General features: G+C 34.4%; 1 protein-coding gene across 1 annotated transcript in view; it reads right to left on the reverse strand.

Moving 5' to 3' along the window:
- dnt (tyrosine-protein kinase Dnt) overlaps positions 1-22475 on the reverse strand; it is a 51448-nt gene extending 28973 nt beyond the window's left edge. The window contains exon 1 of the mRNA XM_031974885.2: positions 22196-22475. Coding sequence (XP_031830745.1) covers positions 22196-22295 — 100 coding nt within the window. The 5' untranslated portion in view covers positions 22296-22475. The remainder of the gene's footprint in view (positions 1-22195) is intronic.
- Between the last annotated feature and the right edge of the window lie 3255 nt (positions 22476-25730).

Consider the following 25730-nt stretch of genomic DNA (forward strand, 5'->3'; position numbering starts at 1 on the left):
ATATTAAAAAAAAATAATAGTTATGAAAAATTGTAAAGTTTTAGTTTCAATTTTGGTAAATTTTGTGGATTTGGATCGACAATCAACGTAGAAAAAAAGAAATAAACGTTATTAGAACATTTTTTTCATGTTTTGTTCGTGTTCATATAATTCTTATTCTACATCAGTATTTTTATTTTAGATACTTATTTCAAAACTTATCAATAACATGTGGGTTATAAATGAGTTTGTTGTTACCATTAACAGGGAAATTTGTATAATAATAAAAATAAATTAAGTTTGACGAAATAAAACAATGGCGGAAAATTATATAGCAACATTTAAAGCTGATAAAATGTTTCAAAGAATGTTAATTTTGTTAAATATTAGAATTATCCTGTGTAAGTAACCATTAACGACCCTACCTTTAGTAAATTTCTAAAAAAAAATGCTATGCTACGTCAGACAAATTTGCATTGCAAGACACCGCAAGTGAATAAAATATTCCTTTAAATGGTAAAATGATAAATTATCTACTTTGCTTTAAATCGTGGGTATAATTCTGAAATTAAATATTTCGCTTGTTTGCAATTAATTTGTAAAGTAATGTGCGAAAACAGTATTTCATGTGAATAGTTTGTGTGAAAATAGAAAGTCTGTACTATATTTCGATAAACAGTGAATATTTTAAACAAGGTATTTCGTTATATACAACAAAAAATAGTAAAAAAATTTATGACAGTTGTAATATTATTGTCTTCCTCAGTTTTCTATTATTACCAAAAAAAATACAAAGTACATATTTAAAATATAGGATTAAAGTATTTTCCTTTTGTACTTCAGAATATTCAAATAAAAGTAGTATATTCGCTGGAATTTCATTTCCTGTTTAAAGTCGTATTTCACCTGAAGCGTATATCGGCTGATATTTTAAATATTTTTTGTTAATTATATTCATCCAACTCTGTAAAGCACTGATTATGAATATGCATGTAGGAACTATACTATGAGGATGAATATTGAATTTTAAAAATTAACTAAACTACTTTAGCCTTATAAACATAAGAAATATTGGGTCAACCCATAAATAATGCGGTTGTTTATTGTCTTTTATTTTTAAAAGTAAAAATAAACAAAACATTGTTTAAAGTAATTATAATGTATAGATGGACAATTTATAAGTAATGAAAGAGAATATGTTTTAGATTAGAAACAATTTTCTTTATCTTTATTTTTAAAGAAATATAAAAAACCACATTATTTATGGAATGACCCAATACATATACTAAAAGTAGTAGTAACTGTTCGTATTACACTATCAAATAATCCACTTCCTTCATCGCATGCTATATTATACGAGGCATTTCTCCAATTCACTAACCGTGTTAAAACAAAATCGTGTACCAAGAGTACCGTTGTACGAGGGTATATGCATTGACGCTAACTACGTATAATTCACCATGATTGATGGTAAAGAAAATTACCCAAGTGGAACCCAAGTGTTTTACCCTCGTATACTGTTTAAGTGATTCATACTTTCATATTCCTGGACTTACATTGAGATAATATTAAATTTAATTAAGGAAATGCATTTATAAATACAATATATTATTTTATAAGTATCTAGTAACGTGAATGAGCTACATATGTACAATTATACGAGCAATGATTCAAACTAAGTTTTCTGTTTGTACCACACATTTCATACGTTTTGTGTCTTACACGCCTTTCAACCCTTACACTACGAATTTTGTTTATATTCTATTTTCTTTATATTCCAAGAAATGAGCCCTATCTTAAACGTTTTAAAAGAAAGTTTATTAATAAAGATAGCCTAAACAGCTTCTTACTAATCACACTAAAAACAGAAAAGGTTAAAAATATCGAACTGACTCAACATAGCAGTATCTCTGAATTTAAATTGATGTCGAACCAGACTCGACGAAAGAGTACAAAGAGTTAAACGGAACCTTGCCAACGTAAACATGTAAATTTATTTATAAAACAAATACTGACGTTTAAAAAGTCGGATGTGGCGATCTTGCAAAAGAAAAATTGTCCCATCGCAAGTGTAATTCTCTCGCCTTTTATATTCACAATTTTTCCACAACAACGCAAGATCTACACATTTAAACGAATATCTGCCATATGCCCTACCCTGTATAATACAGAAGGCTAACTACTTAGCATATATCGAACGAATACGTGGGTTCTTCCACCGCCAACGGGGGTCTCTACTGAATAACCCATAAGTCCTGGTCAAGTCCTGGACGTCGTTTGTGCTCCTTCTCCCTTCGTTCTTAGTTTATCTTCCTCCGTCATTGCAACACCGTTTCTCTCTTTCTCTCCCCTTTGCCCTTTCTCTCTGTTCCACCCCGCGGGCCATAGGTCACATCCAGGAAGGCGTAACTTCACGCGACACCAGTTATAATTCACTTTAGAGGATCGCTAGCAAGCAGAAGGAAAGGAGAACAAGGGAAAAAAGGAGGGGAAGAATGCACACACCGGCTCGAGTTGTTTCGGGGATACTTTTTCATGCCTTTCCGAAACTCCGCCGTCTGCTTTATAGCCACGACCAGCGGAAGGATTAAGGAAACTTTCTTGTCGGGGTATTTCCTTACAACGAAGTCCTAGGTATTCTTCATTGCCGATCGTAAACAGTTGCCCCAGCTGAAAGCCGAATTTTCGGAACAACCTTGGTCATTTCCTGGCGATTTCTTTGGCTGTTACCCTTACTTTAAAGAAATACTTGTAGAACGGACATCTATAGGATTCAATAGAATAGAAATACGTTTTTTTCCTGCATATTGCTATTTTGTATGTCATCGAATTTTTTAAGTAAAATTCCAATAGAATTCCAATTTCGTATTTCAATTATATTAATACATAATGTTTATAAATGTGAAACCTTTCAGAATTTTTTAGAATTTCGTGATCTTTGTTCAGATTTCTTCGCTGTAAGTATCTATTTATCCAAGCTTAATTTAAATCTATACAAAATCCATTTTCAAATATCTATTATAACCATTATTAACTCATTTGCATCATTAGCACATATATATGCGTCACATTTTGGGGCATTATAACTAGAGTGTATATGGACAAGAACACGAACATTTACACCACGTCTATCATTACCATAAAGATTTACTCGTCAATATTTTCCAATATTCACTGAAACAAGTTCATCGAAGAAAATTTGCAAACGTTGTGTAGTTTGTATATCGCAAAAAAAAGAGGAAAGATATATTTTATGAGTACAATAATTGTCATACGGCTATATGCATTGGTCGTTTCAAGTACTTCCATACTGTGCAAAACGATTAGAATGCATGTATTAACTTTATTGCCATAAATATGGCTTCTTTCTATGAATTCTTTGTTTCCACCACTTTGTTTTTAAGTTTTTATACATTTTGAACCATTTTTATTTTGATGCGGTAAAAAACATTTTTGATGATAACGACCAATATTCCATTTTTCCGTATGATACAAATGGATAACTAACCTTTTCATAATAACGATCCAATAAATATTCAATAATAATGTAATGCACCGTAGTCTTTATTAAAACTTGGGTACAAAATCTGAAGCATTCAACATTTCACTATTGTACGCAACACACTTCCATCTGCTTGCGCAAATAGGATTCATTGTTCTACGACGAAAATTCTCCACAGAAGATGGCCTCTCTTCATTATTGGTAACCCGGGTGCCGTTTATTTGTCGAGGGTGGAAAGCCAACGTAACGGAAGCAAAGCAAACCTGCGACGGTTCGGGACGTGATTCTGGCATCAGGAACTAAAATAATATTGTTCCCGACGTGCACCCTCGAAATGCGATTGGGAGCTTTGGTTAGTACGCTCTATCGTGTGGTAGCGATAGTAAAAGCCCACACATACGAGGACTGACAGATGGGTGGGTTGATTGAGACGTTGTCGCCACTGCGCAGGGGACATATGGCACGGTACTAGCAATCAGGACTCGGACGTGAAGAGGATTACGCGACGACTGAATTTATCGTGACGTTGGATCGAGTGTCCTTCCGTTGTAGCACGTTCGTGCTCCACGATCGACAGCGCTCGTTAAGAAGGATTCGCTAGGAAGTCGACTCCAAAGCACCGACCATCCTGATCCTTTAGGATCCGCTGCAAACAATCTTCATCTCTCCCGGGTTTAATCCTTCAAACTGTCAGGTTCGCCACGTCCAAGGACCTAGTCCTTTTATTTCCGAATTATATCGGAGAAAAATTCCTTTGAGATGCCGGCTTCTGAAGGAATCGGTCTTAAGGAAGAAATGCAACTGATTCAGGAATATATTCAATGATAACTTAGGTAATTTTCTTCTTTTGCACAGTATTATCAATCAGTGACATCAAAATTTTCTATATTAATGTATTCTAAGCAACTGGAAGTTTTTATTGGTTTTATTATGTAAAATTGGATGGAATAGAAGATAGAATAAAAGATGTCCTTAACAATAAATTTACGGATGTTTATTGTACGGTTTATTCTATTGTTCCTAGAAACATTCATATTCGTTAGTTTAGATCTTGGAAATTAGAAATTTAAAAATAGACTACTAGGATACATATTCGCGTAATTCAATAATCAAAACCAGGATAAAAGTTTACCAAGTAATGTTTATAAAATTCAATATGCATCAAATTGACACGTTCCGTAAACCTAGTGTTAAGTTAAATTAAACTGGCATTGGTCTTTGCGATAATGTACCAAGACAAAAAAAAATGTCAATCTTCTATCTCAATCTGAAAACGACATATACGACAATACACACTAAATTTCACTGTTACATCGAAGAATTTTTAACCAACCAAATATACCCACTTCACTACTATAAACACAAATATTCTAACGCCACATACGAAAATATACACAACCATCTTAAATTATTTGCACACGTTAGTCAGTCAACAAAATACGAAATGCATCAAACGTTTCCTCACGGCTCGCGAAATGGAAACAATCATCACACGGTGAAAGTGCACCGTGAAATAACAGCAACAAATCCGTCAATGGAATAATAAAATCTTCGCAGCGGGTTTCAGTCACTGATGAACGGAAATGTACGAAATTTCGGAAGAAGAACTGACCTACGTATACGATTCGTGTTCCCTGTCAAACTCGAACTCGTTCCGATGTCTCCGGAGAGATCAATCTCCCGTCAGGAATCCCACTGGCAGAGTACGGAGGGTTTGTCACATGCAATTTATCACTGGAGACTACCGGGGGATGAGTCCCTCTACAAGGACGATCTCCGACAGAGGGGACGAAGGACGTCGAACAGAAAAAGGCAGAGCATCCCCTGCTGCGGGGCTCTCGAGGACCCCGGATGAGATGGCATCTACAGGCCGAGGCTTCAAATTTTTAAATGGGCCTCACCATGTGTTCCTTTCCCTGGCGCCGATGCCTTCATAATTCGAAAGACAAGTTCGGAATTCCGTCTGCTGTCAGGAGGATGACAAAGAACAAGACAGGCCACTCGAAATTCAAAAACGTGCTCGTGTTCGTGTACCACTTGTCTTTTTCTATTTCTGCTTACTCGTTCGTTCACGCATTCGGCGATCGTTTCCTATAATGTTATAACTGGACTGCGTTGATGTTTATGCTAATGCATGTTTTTACAGAAAATAGGTAGAAACGTGAAACCTGGACAGAAATTTGTCTCATCACTGGAGAATTTGAAAACTGTGTTTTTTGTTTTACATATTTTGCATATTTTATATGTTTAAGATGTTTTTTTTAATAAGAATGTATGTATAAACATGACAGTTACACATGCAACTACCATATGTATTTAGCTTTCATTAGGAAAATGATAATATATACACATATACGCATCGGGTTTACACATAGTTGCTTGCTGATCGGTAGATACGTAAATGTTATGTATAAATTCACTCAGATATCATGAAGCATTAACAACAGATAGATAGTACTGAAATAAAACATACGAGAAACCTAAAACAAGAAACAGTAGACGCAGAAAAATACAAAATTGGATCAACCGAAAACAGAAAAAGTTTTGTGATTAATGGAGAAACTGTCCAGTGGCAAATATATGACAACAAAATTGTGTCAAAAGTGGAATGCAGTTTTAGCAAGAAATCCCGGTTTTCAAACAATTTTCAAAATTGACGTAATGTTGCGAGGTCAGGTAATTGAAGAATTGAATGAGATAAAACATATGCTACTGCAACAAATTTAAAAATGCCCCGATCATATCTTTCGTCGAACATTCGTTCTCAGCTTATATTGTAAGTTGACCTTAAGCGATGAACGTCATCAATTAACATTTGACAATCACGAGAAAATACTCGGAATTTATTGTAATTTAAATTATAATTGTTAATTACTATGTCTGAATAATAAAATTATTATAATATATTTCCAGTATATGTTGCATACATTTGTATATTTTCATATATGCTGATATATTATTAATGTATACTCAATACATGTTACTTGCATATTTTGACATATTTTGGTAACATAAACATCAAGAAACTAAAAAAACTAAAGAAACGGATAGACAAACTGCGCGCATCTTAACTTAAGTTTATACTTGTCAGAACTGTATAATTTTTTACTTAGGCGTGATGACTAAAAACTACCTGTTATATGTGTTGGACCTTTTTTTTCCCACAAAGAATGTTCTTTTCACAACTGAGCAGTTCGTATAATCTTTTTTACACAGTTGTATCTTGTTAAAACTTTCTACATTGCAAACCTTTTTCTTAACTGTATTTCCAATTCAAAACGACATCCTGAGCTTATCTACATAATTTTATTCAAGTGTATTTCTGAGAGAACCTGGACATATACTCAAGTTGTTCTAAAATACGAAAGAAACATTTTACATATCACTAAAACTTTATGGAACAGAATTTTCAATATTTCTCTTTATTGTAATTTCATTGGTACACAAATTTTTGCATCGTTTGTTTTGTTCGTTTTCAATAACGTTGATTCCTTTTGTTTCATTAAATTACATTGAAGATTTAATAAATTTCTAAATTCATCGAAGAAGAATAAAGAAGTATACTTTGCTTACTTAAAGATCTCTTGTAAAATAAAATTAAAAATGAATGGATATACCTGTTTATATGTAATAAAAAAATTCTTTTCCAAACGAAGAAAGAATTTTGTTACAAAAGAAAGTTATACATAATAAATTTCAGCGCAAAAACTTATGTAAAAATACATATTTCCAAAATTTGTTTTCAAAAATAACAGGTGTTTAATCTTCCTTTGAACTGTTTCTTCTCGTAATTGATTTACCTCACTTGAATTATCTTATCATTAACAACTTAGTGGAAAAGCTGTACTTTCACAGTAAAAATAACATTTTAAAAATAAATTAAATTTTATAAAATTCGATTTTTTAACTCGCCCCAAAAGCCTCAACATTATAAAACGTGGGGCTAAGCGGACCTGAACGATAATTTTCTAACACGTACATCTCGTTTCTTCACACATAATAAAGAACAATATCTTTTATAATGTTTTAAAGTTAACAAAGGCGAGACTCTTTATATGTAAAAATTAGCAAATAATAATAATAGAACACTTGCTTTGACCATAATAATAGTCCAAAGTTTTCCTTTCCACAACAATCGGTTTCTAAATTTTCTGGCGCACGAACAATCTTGTTCGCCTAAGGACGTGCAAAATCCGAAATGCAGAACTATTATAATGGACACGCTAATTTAAAAACCGCACACCGCCGATTCTCGTAAAATGCAGTCACGAAACGTTAAATTATCTGACGTTACCAGAATACGTCGGTAGTTTCGAGTTCCCTTTTCCATGACAGTCCGTTCTAGGTAGCAGCGTAAAAATGAGGACGGTTACCACTTCGGGGCCCATTTGTCAAGCACTGTTCGTGGTCCTTCGAGAGAGTTCCACTTCTTATTTGTCGAGTCACCTTGTATAAGGACGGTCGAAGGTGCGCCAGAAAAATGGTTACCACCATCAAGAGCGCGTAGTTGGCGTTGGAACGAACGGTGTTTATGATTTAACAAAAAAAGGAATATATTCTCTCGGAGTGCCTGAATCACGATCCTATATTGAATCAAGGGACGGCTCCTAAGTACTTACTCGAAGTGCGCGAGATGTTTTTCACCGCGAAGGAACGGCGACTCATCTTCGAGAAGTAGATGCTCGTTAAGATCCTGTCACTCAGAGCTGGCTATGGGGAAGCGAAAACAGACGCACGAACAAGGATTAAAAGATTCTTAGCACGGATAACACCAAGAAATTGATGAATACTCTCGTTAACAGGTAAAGGAAAGGCTAGGAAAAAGACAAAACCGAGTGGGGAAGGTATATTTGATTAACTTCAAGTGAAACCAATCTTAATTGATACTATTCGATAAATTAAAGTTATTTGGTAATTATTGTAGTCCATGTATAAACACAATTGGTTTACACACAAATGGTACTTATGAAATAAATTTTAAACATTGTATCTTGATGAAATATACACAATTTCGAAGAAGTTAATATTTTATTTTCAATGAACGAGTTGTGAAAATTTCTACAATTTTTATAACATATTTATGAAGTACTTCAACGTAAATAATAAGTTGTTGAACTTTATGAGGGCATATTGAAATGATGGTGACTTTCAACATGAAAAGTGTGCCACACGAATAACTCCCCATAAAATATATTTCTTTCTCTCATAATAGCACTTGACAGAAAGAAGAATTCCCCAGTGCCCTTGGGAAACTAGGGTAAAGCGTATTCACCCTCACGCTACGCACATCTTCAAGGTCTCTAGAGGAATACGAAGTCTAAGTAACAGTCAATCCAGTTACACTTTCATTTGATGCACGATGCTGTCTAACTTTATCGCCCACTGTTCTTTCGAGAAAGGACTTTAATGCTCGTAGAATATATTTATGACGGACATTTCGAGTAAAAACATAAGAACACCAAAGATAAATATATATAAAAACAATTATTCTATATAAATTTTCAGAAATTTATACGTTTTAGGCTTTATAAACAACAAAAATTATTCGAAAATTCAAATGATATAAAGGGAACCGTTAATTATCTAGTTTACATTGGCGGTGCAATTTTACTATATTCTACTTCAATACTTATTGTACAGACGTATGTAAATCTCTTTAAAAATGATAGAAAATAAGAACTTCTTAAAATTAGTGTTTTCAATTCGCTTATGGCAAAGTTAATAATGAATGAATAGAATAATTTCATATTTAGGCAAGTATTTAGATACAATTTAAATACAAATAAAGTTATGGGCATCTAAAAAAAAATTCCATCTTTTCACTTTCGTAAGGTCTACACTTTTTGGCAAAGTATTCACGTTGTTGAAAAATATTAATACGATAACTATTCAACAGAAATTAAAAAATATAGCGTATGTTAAATTATATTAAAAACATATCAAATGTTTGAAGCAATGAGGCATTCATAAAATGTTATATTCAAAAAAATATTTATTTATATATTTACGAATACCTTTTAACTAATTAAAAATTGAAATGTATTTCATTAAATTCTCAAATGCTAAAGAATACAAAAGATTTCCATAAATTCAACGAAATTTCTCAAAATTAGGAAAGAATCCTCAAATATCTATCAAAGAAGCCAAGTAACAATGTTTTAAACACTTGCAACAAATACAAGAACATAGATTTAACACACACACACATGTCGATGTAGAACATTCTTTTTCAGATACATATTTGTAATATAATATAAATAATATACATAATATATAATATAATATAGTATAATATTATTAACATAGTATATATATACGTCAAATTTACATTATATTACAAATACATTTACAATACAAGTAATAAATTACTTTCAAACAAAACACGAGAACTATGTTCACGCTCGCCAATATGAAATTTGTTCCGAGACTACCGTGCAACGTTTGGAATCTTCCTGAAGCAAGAAATTGCGCTTGCCGGATATCGAAAAACGTGTCGCGGAATTTTTTCCCTTTGGAAGTTAAAGCTGCGAGAAAAGACGCGTCACTCGGTGGTGGAAGAAAATCCACGAGAATCCAACAGCGTCTCTTCTGACGGTTCTTTATGTAAATGTCCGACCAACACACACCGTGTGGTGTCCCTGGCACGTAAGCCGAACGAAACGAGCTAACACACATACACACAAGCGAGAACTTAAGGCGCGGATCTTAACGAGGAGTCGAAGATTGATGCGGACAACGGTGCAGCATCCGCCCGCTGGTCCATCTTGGAACCGTGCACGGGAATTTCTTCTCGGCCTTTCCCTTGTAACACATCGCTCTCTGTCGTTCGTGCATCGACAGATATGATCTTTCAATTTTTCTTCTACCCCTACTCACTCTCCTGTTTCTATTACCTTTTTTTCCCTGCTAGTATCATCCATATCCACACTTGCACGATGCATCGTCGGCAAACCATGAACCCCACAAGTATTCTTGAATTTCTATAGGATGCTACACATCGCGGTGAATTATAGATCAATTTACTGTATTAATATTGTTCACGATGTTGCCGGCCGTTAACAGGCGTATCGAGGTATCAAACGATGCGAGAAATTCGACATATCTCGCGCTAAGTGGACGGAAAGCGTGATATTTTATTACTGATCGGGGCCGGCGTTCGCTACGCCACTGTGCGTGCATAAACGTTTTCACGGAGCCCCGGCGGGACCTTTGAGGCCACCCCACTCCTCCGGTAACATCAAGATGGGCCTGTCAGGCCCTAACTAGCTAAGGTCGGACCCGAGCCGGACTCACATGAGCAAAACACCACCTCCGGCACCAGATTGTCCGAGCGCACATTACTTTCGTGTTTTGACACGGATTTCTGACGGATGTTGCGACCACTGCTCTATCGCGGGTTTGACGTTTTCTTGATTGGACGTATTAATTTTGCAACGAGCTTTCTCCTCGTGTACATATTTGTTGAACGGCAAATTATTGATCCGAGGAATGGTAACCCTGTTACTTGAACCGGCCGCGGCAAGTGGACGTAACGAATGGTGAAACAACAAAACACGTGCCTTTACGATGTTTCTTCTTCTGGACGGTAATAATTAGAAAATAAATAGACAATTATAAAACCATCAACGAGCCGTGTAGAAAATATATATAACATACGAAAGAATCAATGAATTTTTATTTGTATTTTATCTGTTGGACTTATCGTTTGTAGGTGTATTTAAGGTTTGAATTTCTTCTGTTTTTTTTCGGTGAATTGAGCCCGAGAAATATATTAACGGATTATATAGCATTTTTAATTTTAAAATAAAACTTGTTTTTAGATATGGAAGGCATTAGATAGTTAGGTAATTAATAAGTGGTAAGCAACCTATGTTTCAGGTTACCTGCATACTAGTTTTGATCATATTTGGTACCAGCTCTGGACACTTTGAAAATACCGTTACTTTCGAAGTTGTGAAATAAAAATATGGGACAGTATAAATAATAAAACCACGTAATGTGAATAATAGTATGGTTCGGTGAATGGAAAATAATGTTTCTAACGAAGTTATATTACACTTTCATTTTTTCTACAAATTCATAACACATTTGAATTAAATACATCTTAGATAATGCAACTCGAAACTTTGATTTGTAGATTGTTGATTTAAAAGTACTGTTTTTAATCTTCATATTTTTTTATAAAAGAGATGTTACATTTGTTATTAAATATATTTAGAAAATATTTAAAACGGTATTTAAACCGTTTATGTAATGAATTTACATATTTGTCTAAAGTAATTGTTTCCATTAATAAATATGGAGATTACAAGACAAAAAACTGTGTATTCCAACGATCGTCACAATGAACGGTTACACTTCTTTTGGAAGGACGTTCTTCTATAGTGTAACTTAATACAATTTATATAACCAAGCAATCAATAAAATTGTTTACAGAACGAAGTTGTTTTAATTACGATGAGCTGCAGTTGACTTAAACTTTATAAAACGTAATATAATAAACGCGAAGGCGGTAAAAACCGGTGCAGTCGTCACAGCCGTTGCCTCTATCTTATTACTTGCTACTTTTACGATGAATTAAAATTTTAATAAGCATTTTAATATAGTTATATCTATTACTCTGCTTTACTTCCTAGTGCTCCTTTGTAAATTATTAATAATATATACGATCACTTAAAAAGTATGCGTACATAAAAGAATGAAAGGGTATTACCACTAGAAAAAAAAGATACTTTACAATTAAGTGAACGGACATTGGTGATTTTACTGAATTACTTTAAAAGTATGATTGTTTTACGAGCACGTAAAATTATTCGTTTTAAATAGTTAAAAAAGGAGCTGATTAATGCAAACTTACAACCATGAGATTTTGTACACAATATTCATTTTAAAATTTAAAACCGTGCAACTTATTCAGTGAATTTTTTATTTTCAGGCAAAAATGCTCAGTTACAACAAAGTTCCAATAGTTTGAGAAAACAATTTAGAATCTAATAACTTGTTTAGTTTATAATACATGCTTACCGAAAGCGCATTGAATTTCATTAAAATCTTATATTCTTAGACTTCTAACGTTAGCTTATATAATTCTTTGTACAATAAATACAATGGACCACGTAAGCAGAATCCAGCAAATAAAGAAATTGTTTAAAACAGTAACTTGTTTTTCATGTTTCATAAATATTAGGAATATTTATGTGATTCTAAGTAGGCTGTCAATTTTGAATATTCTAGTAGACTATTGCCTCCATAACTTCGCGATTTGGTGTCCTCTTTAGCGTTTAATTTCTGTGAGCTACCCGGAAGACTGTCGCAAGAGAAATGTAGGAAGGAGAGGGAAGAGGGGGTGGGGGGTAACCATTGGTGTCAGTCTATAAAGATGAACATAAAAGAGCTTCCACCATTTTCGAATGTTTCACTAAACCTCTCGAGTTTTGAAGGTAATACTATATTTTCTGGGGAAGAGGATAATCTTAAGCTTAACAGCCAGTGCTTCTGTATGCATAAGGCAAGAATTTTTACTGATAGAGCGGAAGGTTTTGCTCAGTGATTAATAGTTTACAGAATGACGGTACGGAGAAAGTTGTTTTGCTGATCCTTTTAACGATTCAGGGGGCAGGTTATCCAACAGTAGCTAAGCTATATATGACAAACCCGGGAAAAGCTTGGAAAAGAAACGTCGAACGCCACGCGTAACTAGTCACGCAGCTGTTGCGCTATCGCAATTAATTACGAAGGATAATAAATTAATCATGAAACAACTGAGATATGTGGCAGTTCGCGTTGTCCGTGCAGCGTTTATCGCTGTCGATGTCGTTAAAAACTATTATACGACGTAAATATTAACGATTCACGGTAATGGGAAAGTTAACCCAACGCAAAGATACCGATTTAACGACCAGCGCAAGATAAATTATTAATTACGCCACGAATAGAATCCTTTTTTAAATTGATACAAACTATCGTGTTGCCTTCACTGTTTAATGTGCTTTAACGAACAAATGCTGTGACAAGACGTATGAACATAATTTACTCGTATAAAAATGGAAACTATATGAATAGAAATGCACGCTGACGTCAATGAAGTTCAGAACCATTTTATCTGAAGTCAATAATACGCAATACCGAAGTCGTAACATGACACGAGATCTTTGGTACTGTCAGATAAAGTAGGAAGACCGGAATATATTTTCGAGATTGAAGTTCAAAAATGTTTCGCGAGTTCAGAGTATCGTGTGAAGTCACATAGGTATTCACTTTTAACTGAAACTTAAGAAGATGCTATTAAATAATTTGGGTTAGGTTTTACCATAAATTAATAGAAATATAATATACATACTTGATTTCGAAAGAAAAAGTATGAGGAACATTTACAATTAGTATTAAACATTAACCAATACTAATATTAATAACTTTGGTGATTTAAAAATGTAGACTTTGAAAACAAAAGATAAATAAAAACTTACTAGTGCATAACGAAACAAAAATTGTATTTCTAGATCAGATATATATGTAAATAGCTTTGAAAATAATATTACCGAAAACTTATAATTTCTGAAAACACTTCTATACTGATTTCTGTCCAAAACTGAATATATGATTTGAAATAACATAACACACTAGAAATCATTTCAGATTCCACCTCAGAAAGAGGAAAATAAAACTTCAACAAATTTGGTGAAATTATCCATGTACTGCTCCCGCGCCAGTTTTGATAATTTTGAAATATTATGTTGTTGAATTCAATATAATTTATAATAATTCAGTATATAGAATTCAATGTCACAGTGGCACAAATTTTTCACGATTATCTCCAAGCCTTCCATTGTTCAAAATCATGTCCCCATACATACTTCAAAATGATCAAAATCGGTGCGGACGCAGTACATCGACTGCTCCACGAAAAATTTAATTCCAATTAAAAGTAAAGTATTATTTTGCTATGCTCAAACTCCAACAAAAATGCCATTTATTTTCCAAGCTACAAGAATATAAAAACGTACTAAGCACGAATAACAAGAAAAATCGATAATAATGTGTCATATCTCGTGCAACGCGACACGGGACGACTCGTAACGGAATATGGGAAACCTTATAGTAAATAACGAAATTGGAGACCGTCTTGTTCCAAGAAGCGTTAGTGCAGCTTGAGAAAGCAATGGTCCATATGGAGAGCGACCCGAGGGGACCCTCCGAAATCGGTATCAAGGGTTCTATCTATACAGAGGCCCTATCCGCCACGCAGCAACATGGCCATCGGACTAAAATGAGAAAGTGAGGAAAAAGAGCAACGGAAGGATAGCCGAGCCAAAGGGAAACAAGACCAAGACAGTCGATTATTCGGTGTCTAAACAAACTAGTCCCGGTCCCGGGTCTCGGCACCCCATGCTGCTTTCGCTTAAGAAGGACCTCGTTATAATATTTTATTGTATCCTTGGAAGCGTGTACGTGTGTTGGACAGGGTAACGCGGTATCCTGCAAACTTCGTCCCATGTTGGTCATTTTTTCGTCGTCGCGACCTACCTTATCGCGAAACGGCGATGAAACAGTCGTACTGATAAGAACAGGTTAGAAAACAATCAGTGGAATGCGTAAAGCGACTACTTCTCACACTCCTGCCGATACATTTACATGAAAATCAACCTTTAGGGCCTATGCACTCGACCGATGCGTTTCCGTTGCGATCCTGCGGCGATGACGCTGGCAATTACGTGGCGTGAATATTGTGGCCATTCAAACTGTTTTTTTTTTCAAAAACAAATAACTTATGATATAATTAAAATATACCGATACATTTTTTAAGGTTAATACTGAAATATTGTATATTAACACTTAACTGGCCGATAGTTAAGCGAGAGAATTTTCATTGACGCCCGGCAATATTCTGTAAGTTAGGAGAAAGGGGTCGTGAACTATGAATTCTGCTAGCGTATGATCCTTCCCACGAAGAATATATAAATTTATAAAAAAATTCATAATTGTTACAATTTATAACTGAGAGCTGACATCAAACTACAACAAATTATAAACGGACATTTTTACCCGCCTGGCCGGTTAAACGTTAATGTAAAATTGCACAAAATGTTTTATGAATAATGTTTGACCTTGAAGAAATTTATTAAAGTGCATATTTCTTAAAAACATTCCTTTTCCCTTATAATGGGTGGCACTAAACATATACATATGCACCACATACACACTAAATTGCATTACATACGACATACAGAATATTAATTCGCAACGAATCTCAACATGGATGATAAACATATTTCTGTTTTTTTAATCGTGTATGTTATGTAAGATGAAATTTGCTCTATGTATGTGGTACATGTATGTAAAATCGCCAGCGAGATCGCTGCGTGATCACGTCGTTCGTGTGCATTGGCCCTAACTCTATCATTTATTTCTTCGATGTTCTGTTTCGTCGTGATCATTCAAATTTATGCGAAGGGTGCGTTTTCTTTCCTTTGACTGCAGTAACGACTTTGTATAAATATAGGGTACCTGTTTAATAAAACGTATTATCGTGTTGATTCATATTTGCATGAGAAGTATATTTTCCTTTTTTATAATTGATAATTTCTAAGCTACTATTTGTGAAAGAATCGAATGCATTTGTATGTTAATTCTTTTTGTATACGGTTTTAATCAGGCTACTTCGATATTTTCCATTCAGTTCTTGCGAGATAGATTTTTATGCCTTCAGTCTTGTTATATTTGTTCATAATATAGACTTCCTTTTTGTATCTGGTTAACACCAGAACTATCAAGGATTTAATAGGACTAATGTGCAACTTCTATAAAAATTGTAATAATAGATTATTTTCAGTTTTTTCAAGCACTATAGTATTCATTATAGTATTCAAGTGAAACTATTTATTTTTAAAACCATTTCGAATATTCAATGATTTTAAGATATCAATAATTGCGAAACAAAAAATCAAAGGCAGTTATCTTGACTGGTATGATAATTCTAATGTTAATAATGTTTAGTATCAGACTCCTATATCGTGTAACTCACTGTTAATTATTAAATATAATATCTGAAGGGCGCGACATGTAAATGCAAAATAAATATCTTTTCTGCTTGTGGAAATGTAAGATAACTTAGACAGCATAAAACGTTTCAAAGAGGCGAACAAAATAATAAGAATAAAAGTTTCTTTAAGGATTTCGAATAGCTTCATTTTGGTTAGAATATACAAATAAAAATATGCAAATACTTTCACTAGTTGTAGATGTATAAAGAAGCAATTCAATCTTGTATGCTGGAAATAAAACTGAAATACTTGAAGAATAAAACGCTGCCTCGCAAAAAGATATAGTGAAAATATATTTTATTAAATTTGTATTATATTAGAGGAAAGAGTGAACTGAATATATATTAGTATATTTAATATATAACAGTATGTGGGCGAGAACGATACAAAATCGAGCTTCTAACCAATAATTGGATTCTATGTACATATCATTTTTTATAATTGAGTTACCTGCCAAAATAGTATAACTATATGACTACGTTCTTTAATATTAAGTTGATGAACGTTATTATACGGTTATTCAATTTTATTTAGAAAAATTCAGGTTCATTTATATGAATCTTGGAAATTAAAAGTTTAAAAATAGAAAATTGGGATACATATTCATATCATTGCATCAATTAAAATCGACATAAACATTTACCAAATAATATTTATAAAATGTAATATACCTTAAATTGGTGCGTTCCGTAAGCCTATAAAGTGTTAAAGATTTATATAGATTTAATTATAATGGTAGTTTTAATTCTTCAACATATGGTCCAATTGAAATGTGATTCATTTTATAAAAAATTATTTATACTGAATTCCTATTCTCATAATTACTACTAGAATTATGAAACTGTTGCGAAGGAAAATAATTAACAAATTTATTTATACATACGAACATTGTATTCAGAATTCTTCAAAATTTTAACTAATTATAAATTAGTTACTCTGATCATTCGATCCTTTGCAGAGCTAAATTCATTACAAGGTTGATAGTAAGAAAATTTATTGCTGATATAATATAATACAATTATTAATAAATTTCTGTATCGTATCTTTCCGTCTAAATGAGAGTTTTATGTTTAACTTTTATATTTCTGCTACTAGTTAACACGCCCAGAAAACGACCTTTACGGTCGAATAAACAGTGTTGGGCACAGTTCTACAGCATATGTATTTTATGCAACATAGATTTATTTTCCAAGCAATAAAATATGTCATCTTCCATTATCTATAAAACATACTCTTAAGGGTACAAAGTAATTTTTATACTGAACTTTCGAGTTATGCTGAGTTTGCTAATGAATAACGGTTCAAACATACATGCATTTTGTTTCCATGTTAAATAGACATACTTAGAATATACGAGAAACACCATTCTATCAGGATAGAATTTCTATTAATATCTGTTTACGCTAAATTTATGCGCTACGCTACATTTCGCGTTGAGTTCTACTTCCACGAAATCCTGCACTTTCGAACATAAATTTTCAAGGTTTGCTAAGTAAATCAACGAAATAATTACTATCTTTTTTGTACAATGAAACAAGTGGTCCAGAAATGTAATTTATATTTCTGCTATATGAAAGGATACAATTTGTAAAACATGGGATATTATGCAAAATATGCTTTATTTAAATTTATTATAGATTGTATTTTACTTTACATTTTTACACTTGTAAATATAAAACGAAGTTTCTTTTATGTTTTGTAGTGCATATTAGTTTTGTTTTATATAGACAATGATGTACAACAATCGCACACTTTACGTAGTTCTTCCATAATAATTTATATTTTTCTATTTGTTCATTTCATTCTGTCTTGGTCTTCAAATATTGTAAACATCTTGAAATTTATAAATATATTTCAGATTTCGAGTGTATTCATCATGTCACAAAATATTGCAAAAAATTTCTTGATAAATATGTATACTCTTCAATCTCAATTAACTTATTAACAAAATCTCAAAAAACAATTGCTCTTAAATGATAACGATTAAAAGTATTCGGAGAATAACAATAAAAAAAAAATAAACAAGCACGAATTTTAGAATTAAATATTATATGAATATATAATAGATGGATTAACTTCATAAAATGTGACTCAAAAAATAAATTGGAAGCATATTATAACACTTTTCTATTTGAAATATTTTTGAAAAAGCATTCAATCACGAATATTTGCCAATAACACGTGAACTCGGCTATTTTCTGACGAAATACAAGCGGCACATTCTACTTACATGTAAAAATAAGTAACATAAAATTTCCTTGCTTTTGAGTAAAGAGTTTTTTTAAATATATTGTATCGACATTTGTCCAAATGCAAATATCTTCAATAATATTTCATCCAGATTCTCTTCCAAACAGTATCACCGACAAAATATTCGACATTCTCGACTGATCTCACATCAAAGTTTTGGGGCAAATATAGAAAAACATAAATGTTTTTTTCCGCTAAACCACGTATTCACGGCTACTCGCATACACATATGACAAAAAACGATAATACGCTAAAGCGGTTTATCCAATACTAAATACACTTTAATTTACATTCCTACGGATATTACCTACGGTGACTTTTAATTTCTAAACCACCGCGTAGATAAATGTAAACGCTACAAACCAGACAAAGATAAAGACGAACATAAATAACGAATATACTTGTTACCCCCTGCTAACGGTTCAAACACAATAACCGCACGAGCTAATTTTCATAAAGCCGTAGAAAGGCACTCGAGGATGTATGAACGATCCCAACCGTGCCGATTAGACAAACGAAATCCAATTAAATATAGAAGGTTTATATCGAACGTTTTTAAGACCGAGTGCCGAACAAAAAAGACCTCAGAAAATTTCTTTAGTACCTCGGTGCATGCTGGCGAACGGCTAACGCGCTCCGAATTTATAGGTGCAATTAATAACGCCTTGCTATTTAGCAAGGCGTGCAAACCGATTGCTTCCATTGGGTCGAACAACTCGGCATGGCGTGGCGTGGCGTGGCGCGGCAACGCTACACACAATTCGATTTCACGCGAAGCTCTTGACGCGAGCACGCTCAAGTTGGCCGGAGAGGCTGTTCGGATGCATATGAAATGCGTGTCGTCGACCGTGGAACGAGGTGCAAAGTGCGTGGTGACTGAAAACGCGCAATCCCACGCGCGAGCGCGTTTCTCTCGCAAAGGCGAATCCGCGGCGACTCGCCGATTCGCGCCGGTTCAGGTGTCGTCGGAATACACGCAGCATCCCTCTCTCCCTGTTTCTCTTCACCCTTTCCTTCTCTTTCTCCCGCGCCCCATCCCTCCAACCCCTTTTTGCAGCACAGGGCTGGCCCGATGGCTCAGCAACGGGCTGAACGGTTTTTGCGGATCAACGAGCCGAGAGCGAATTATCCACCGCCGTGGAAGTTATGGAGGAAATATTGGAAAGTTCGCGGCGTCGAGTGGCTTTTACCCCGTTTCCGGTACGGCGATTCGTGTGCAACAGCTTGAACGACGATTTCTGGCTAGCCTACGACTACAAATGAAATCTGCCCGTAGAATACGCGCCCCACGGTGACGAAACGGAAATCGGGAACGTGAGAATGGAACGGCCGATCCCGGTATCGTCGCACGAATTTGCCGGGGTGCTTGGAATCAACCGCGTTATCCTTTCGTCTTTTTAACGGGTCGTTGAACCATGCCCTCCGACACTGACGACGCCAATCGTATTTTAATTGGACAATTGTGGTGACGAGGTATTCGCACGGATTAGATGTTTCGTCGCGCCAAGGATGTCGGGGGTGTTATTGAGTATGATTGCTGAGGGGTGGCGATTTTATTGGCTACTTCTTCAACTAATTCTCTTTCTTTTTTTCTGTTTATTAATCGGTGAGACCTAGTAACATTATTATAGATACTAAAATACATTAAAATGTAATCTGTGCTATTTTTCACACCGGTTTTAATGTAGTGATTAACTATATGAATAAATCAATTCATCATTTCAGGCGATTTTATTCCTTTCGTTGGTTCCTGTGAATGTATGTTTCACAGATATTTACATCTTTATTAGTGATTTAGATCAATTGTTTCGAAGATATATGAATAAGAATTAAGACTATATGTGAATTTTATTTTTGCACTATGATATTTATTACTTTGTCTAATGTTATTACATAATCGATAAAATTATGATTTTTGGAGTATATTTTACACATACATTAAATATTTATAAATATTGCACTAATAGATTGTGCTTTATAAGAATATTTTAATATCTCAGTGTTTTATAAAAAGAGTAACCTTTAATCATTTTTGTTTTATAACAGATTTTTTATTAGTTTTGTAGCAATTCAATTGCATTTATTAAGGTTAGGATTAATCAATCACGAAACAAACTGTAAAGTTAGAAATTAACTAACGTTGAGTATACATATCAAGATTATGAAAATACTTAAAAATCAATGCATTTTCTCCTTAAGACAATTTTTGACGCTTTTCTTATAATAGAACGATTGAATGTGAATGTGAATTGAATAGTAATTACACATTACATGTGATTTATCATCAATAGGGTAATTGTAGATAAGATTGAACAACTACTTTGAATCTCAATGCTGTGAACCTTTGACACCGGTAATTCTTCACTGTCCAATACTCAATTACAATTCTGAACACTGTTACCTTAATAGGCTTTCGGACGGTGGTTAGGCTTTCAACGGTGACGCGTAATGAATTCATTCGTATGAGCAGATTAAAGAATTGTTTCCAAGTCCGTTCAACTAGTTATCTTTCAACATGAAAATTGGTGAACATAATAACAACTTTTATACACAACCTCTGAGAATGTAGTCCTCGTTCGTAAAACATACGATTATGTTTTGCAGTGGAATGTAGTATGTACAAAAATAGTATAAAGTCAATATATAATATATGATGTCCTATAAAAACACCATTATATTTCAACGTGTTTATTTAACTCTACAGAACAAACTACTACCAATTCACAGAGAAACATTACTAATTATCAGCGTGATTAATTGCTGAAAAACAAAACTCTTCTAAAACAATAATTAGATAAGAAAATTTACATCTTTTATACAAAAAATTAAAAAAAAAATTGTAACGTTATAATCTTAAAATATCAAATACAAAATAGAAGAAGATATTAAATTCTTCCATTTGGCACACATTGTATTCTAATTCTTATATTCGAATAACTAACTACATAAATATACAAAATTAACAACATTCTGTAAATAAAACAGACTTATTTGACTTAAATTAAAAAAATTATTGTAATGATCAAAGCTAGTTTTAATTTCATACAAAATATTTGAGAAAGAATAATTATATCTTATTTAGGAAAATAAATAAGACAAGAATTAGCAATCAAATATAAACAAAATGTAAACACAGTATCTAAATAAAAAAAAGTCTAGTCAGCGGTAAGAAACAAAAGTGATATTTTAAAATCAACCGCAAAATAAAACACATCTTTAATTGAACAAATCTCACGAATCAAACGTTATCGTTAGTTTCATTCCTTACAAATAACAAAAATAAAGTTCGGTTAGTTTCAGTGTACCATTGAGAACCGCGTACAAAAATATTCATTCATCCCCCGCAACAAAACACAACATCCCCCAAAGAACGTGACGTCTAAGCAGGGCGACGGTTTAGAAGAAAGAATTGTACATCGCTTACCCATTAGTTTCCGCACTTCTGCCTGGCTGAGAAAAAGGTTGAAGTAACTTGCACCTGGCCGCACGAGTAAGGACAGCAACACTGCCAATTTTAGGAGCATCGTGGCTACCACGTGCTTAACCGGATTGTATGTACTAGCACCCGTAAACACGCGTTACGTTACGCTGTGCACGACGTTACAGTCGTTTGTCCGGAATCATGATCCACGGAGTGTTCGTAAATCGTCGGCGATTATTCACGGGCGTAGGCCCACGTGACAGCACGTTATTCCGGCACAGCGTTCAGGAACGGTCGAAGACGAACCGTGATCACGATAGTATTGGCCAGCCACTTCGAACCGGACCAAGCTTTTTGACAGTTCGTGGGCATGAAAATCACGTTCTCTGCGGTAACAGGCACTCCTCCGTTGATCACGGGTCGGGCACGTGCGCGAGGATTATGGACGGTGTACGTGGCAATGGTTAAACGGCGCGTGAAACGAACAACGAAAACGTTGCACCGAAATCAGATGACGCGAAAGAAGAAGAATGCACGAGCGAAGGAGCACGCGACATACCTGCCTCGCGAAAGCTACAACCAGTTGTGTGCTCCGACCGCCATGGGTCGACCGAGGTCGACGCAGGCTCGTCGAGCCGAAGCTGGCCGAGTCGGTCCGATTTCGGCCGAGCTGCGCTCACGAGAGACGCTCGTACGAGGCGTCGCGCGGATCGGCCGGCCTCGGTTCTTTCGAAGTAACCGGCGGCCAAGGGGAGAATTAAAATTGCGATTCGCAAACACACCGGCAAGATTTACGACAGGGTGCAATCAGGCCGCATTTTTGGAGATATCAGCTACCCGTCGTCACCGAATGCACCCGGCTCCCGGCTGGTAAGCATAACGTGTCTCACATCGGGGAGAAAATCGAGAAACAGAAGCGACGCTTATGAATCAGTTGCGGCGCGCCCGCGCGCGCTTTTGTTTTCTGCACTCGAATGTTACTTGTTGCATTTTCACCGCGCGTACACGCCGCGTATGCCTCTGTCGCGAAGTCATTTATTTTTCAACAGCCAGACGCGACGCGTGCGACGAGGGATTCGGCTTGTACTCGATGAGAGTAATTATATTTTAATCGACGCCGAGTGGCGAATACGTGATTTCCGTTATATGACGGCTATAAACCTTTTTTTTAATTATGTATTATCCTTCCGAGTGAATAACTGCGGAAGTTCATTTTTTTTAATTTTACTTGCATTAAATGATTCCAATTTTTAACAATGTGATTGGTCAGGGGAATTTGTAGGCATTCAAAAATTTAAATTAAAATACAGAATTGGAAATTTGGTTATCGATAGTCGGGACTAATTTATTCTATGTCTTTTTTTTATTTACATTTAAATACTAGCTGTAATTTAACGGAAATAATAATAAAATATTCGCAATTGAATTATATAAAATTTAGATTTGGATATTAATATATCCGCATGAATTTTTTATCGACTTTGCTATCAGCTTAGTCGGTGTGTCAAACTAAAAATAATAAATACACCTTATGTTTCTTTCTTCTTTATAAATTACTTACAGACTTGATTAAAATTATTATTTAGTATAGATACATTTGTTTGGTGTTTATAAAGTAGTTGTAGTTGAAATAAAATAATTAAGTTTTGAACTTTTACATTTGAAAAATTGTAAGAACATCATTCTTTGGTATTCGATAAACGCCGTCATTTTTTAAAAAATTAAAAATGTGAAGTCTTCTTTTTAATTACATTTCTAGCTTGTTAAAAAATATAAATTATTTCGAACTTTGGTTTTATGTGATTCATAGAAGCTAATACATTGATTTTTATATGTAGAATGTAGTATCTTGAAAGTCTAACTTTAAACTTTGTAAAACAATAAATGATATTATCTACAAATTCGTTACGGAAAGTTGAACTAAACCGATTCTCAAAACTTACCATCTGCAATGGAATTAAGAAACCAAAATTACAATACACATATGTGGATTAGCTTTCTGTTTAATCGACATATAATTTACTATAATTCCTATGCTGATTACTAAATAATTTGCAATTTACAACAAATTATAAGAACGCACACGTAGCCCATACGAATTGCAGTCTATCTTCCTTTGTCTCCTTTGGAACCTATCAAGACGAGCTTGATTACCGAACTTCGTTATTACTGTCTCAAAGTTGGAAAGAGACAAGAAATTTTTATCTCTGTCGACGTGGAATAGAAAGTAGAAAAAGAGGTAAACAAAAGAAGATGAGGGACGGGAAGGGCTCGTTTCACAAATTCGCGGTTGATTTAAAAGCCCACAAAGAGCAAAATGACACGAGTGACTAACGAAGATGAGAAAAAAGGTAAATTGCAAGAATCATTACTGGGACACTTTCATCCACAGGCCCAATCTCTTGCTATTGGTGCTTGGTAGCTGGCTATAAGAAAAGCAAATTCGTTCCATCGTCCCAACGTCTCGCTTCTCCTCTTTCCCTCGACTACTTGACATGCAGCTATTAACGTAATCTCACTGATTATATGGTTAACTTCATTATTACTTTATATTTTATCGGGACCGCTCCAGGGTCCCTTTGTGCATGACTTCGATAATGAACCATGATGCATAGATTCTCAGCGATGAGTGTCTGGTAACTGTTACCAGTTTACCGGTTATCGAGCTCGAAACGGTTCAATTTTTAATATGCACCCTCTGAAACACGTTCAATCCACGTAAATTGGACTACGATCAAATTTGCAATAACACATTTTAATATGAGTCGATGCTGTTATTCTACTCCAATTTACAATCTGATTAAATGGTTGCAAACCTACACATGCAAGAACATTGTGAGGACCTTTTTCGCTGAGAACACGTTATGAATACAATATACTATATACAACAGTCTAGTATAGCGTGCGAGATACCGTAGAGAGGACGCTGTATAGCTTGTGCCATGGAACTCCATTTAATCTAGAGCAAATACGGAGCGGTCCGCTTAAATCAAAACAGAGTCAAGAAGAGAGAACAGTTTCCTTTGTCGGGTCTAATCTGGACAAACAGTCGTATATCACGATGGTGTCGTCCAGGTTGCTGTTTTATCCACGTTTATCCCCAGTGGCGGCTACCGGAGAATTCAAAGGAAACTGAAATATCTTCGATAGCTTCTAATTTTGGTACAACAGTACCCTTTTTGTGTGAAAATTTGTTACCCTTCATGCAAATATATTGAAAATGTATGTTCCCTTGTCGAATAATTCATTCGTTTATTGTCACTAAAATTTCAATGCTTCATTTGTAAAAGTATTTCTTTTTCGGCTAACACATCTATTGTATTTCTTTATATTTATATTTCTACGACATTTTTCAATATATCCAGTAACGTTTAACGATTGATCACAGTATTTAGGAATATGGATCTACAGTTAGTAGATGAAACAAAGTCGAATTTCTATTACCAATTTATGGAACAATAGTTCCATGAAACTGCTCCATGAACAATTATTAAACAATAGTTCCTTGCTACTAGAAGACGTTCGCAAACTTAACGCA

Source organism: Nomia melanderi, chromosome 12 (genome assembly GCF_051020985.1).
Source record: "Nomia melanderi isolate GNS246 chromosome 12, iyNomMela1, whole genome shotgun sequence".
Taxonomy (NCBI): domain Eukaryota; kingdom Metazoa; phylum Arthropoda; class Insecta; order Hymenoptera; family Halictidae; genus Nomia; species Nomia melanderi.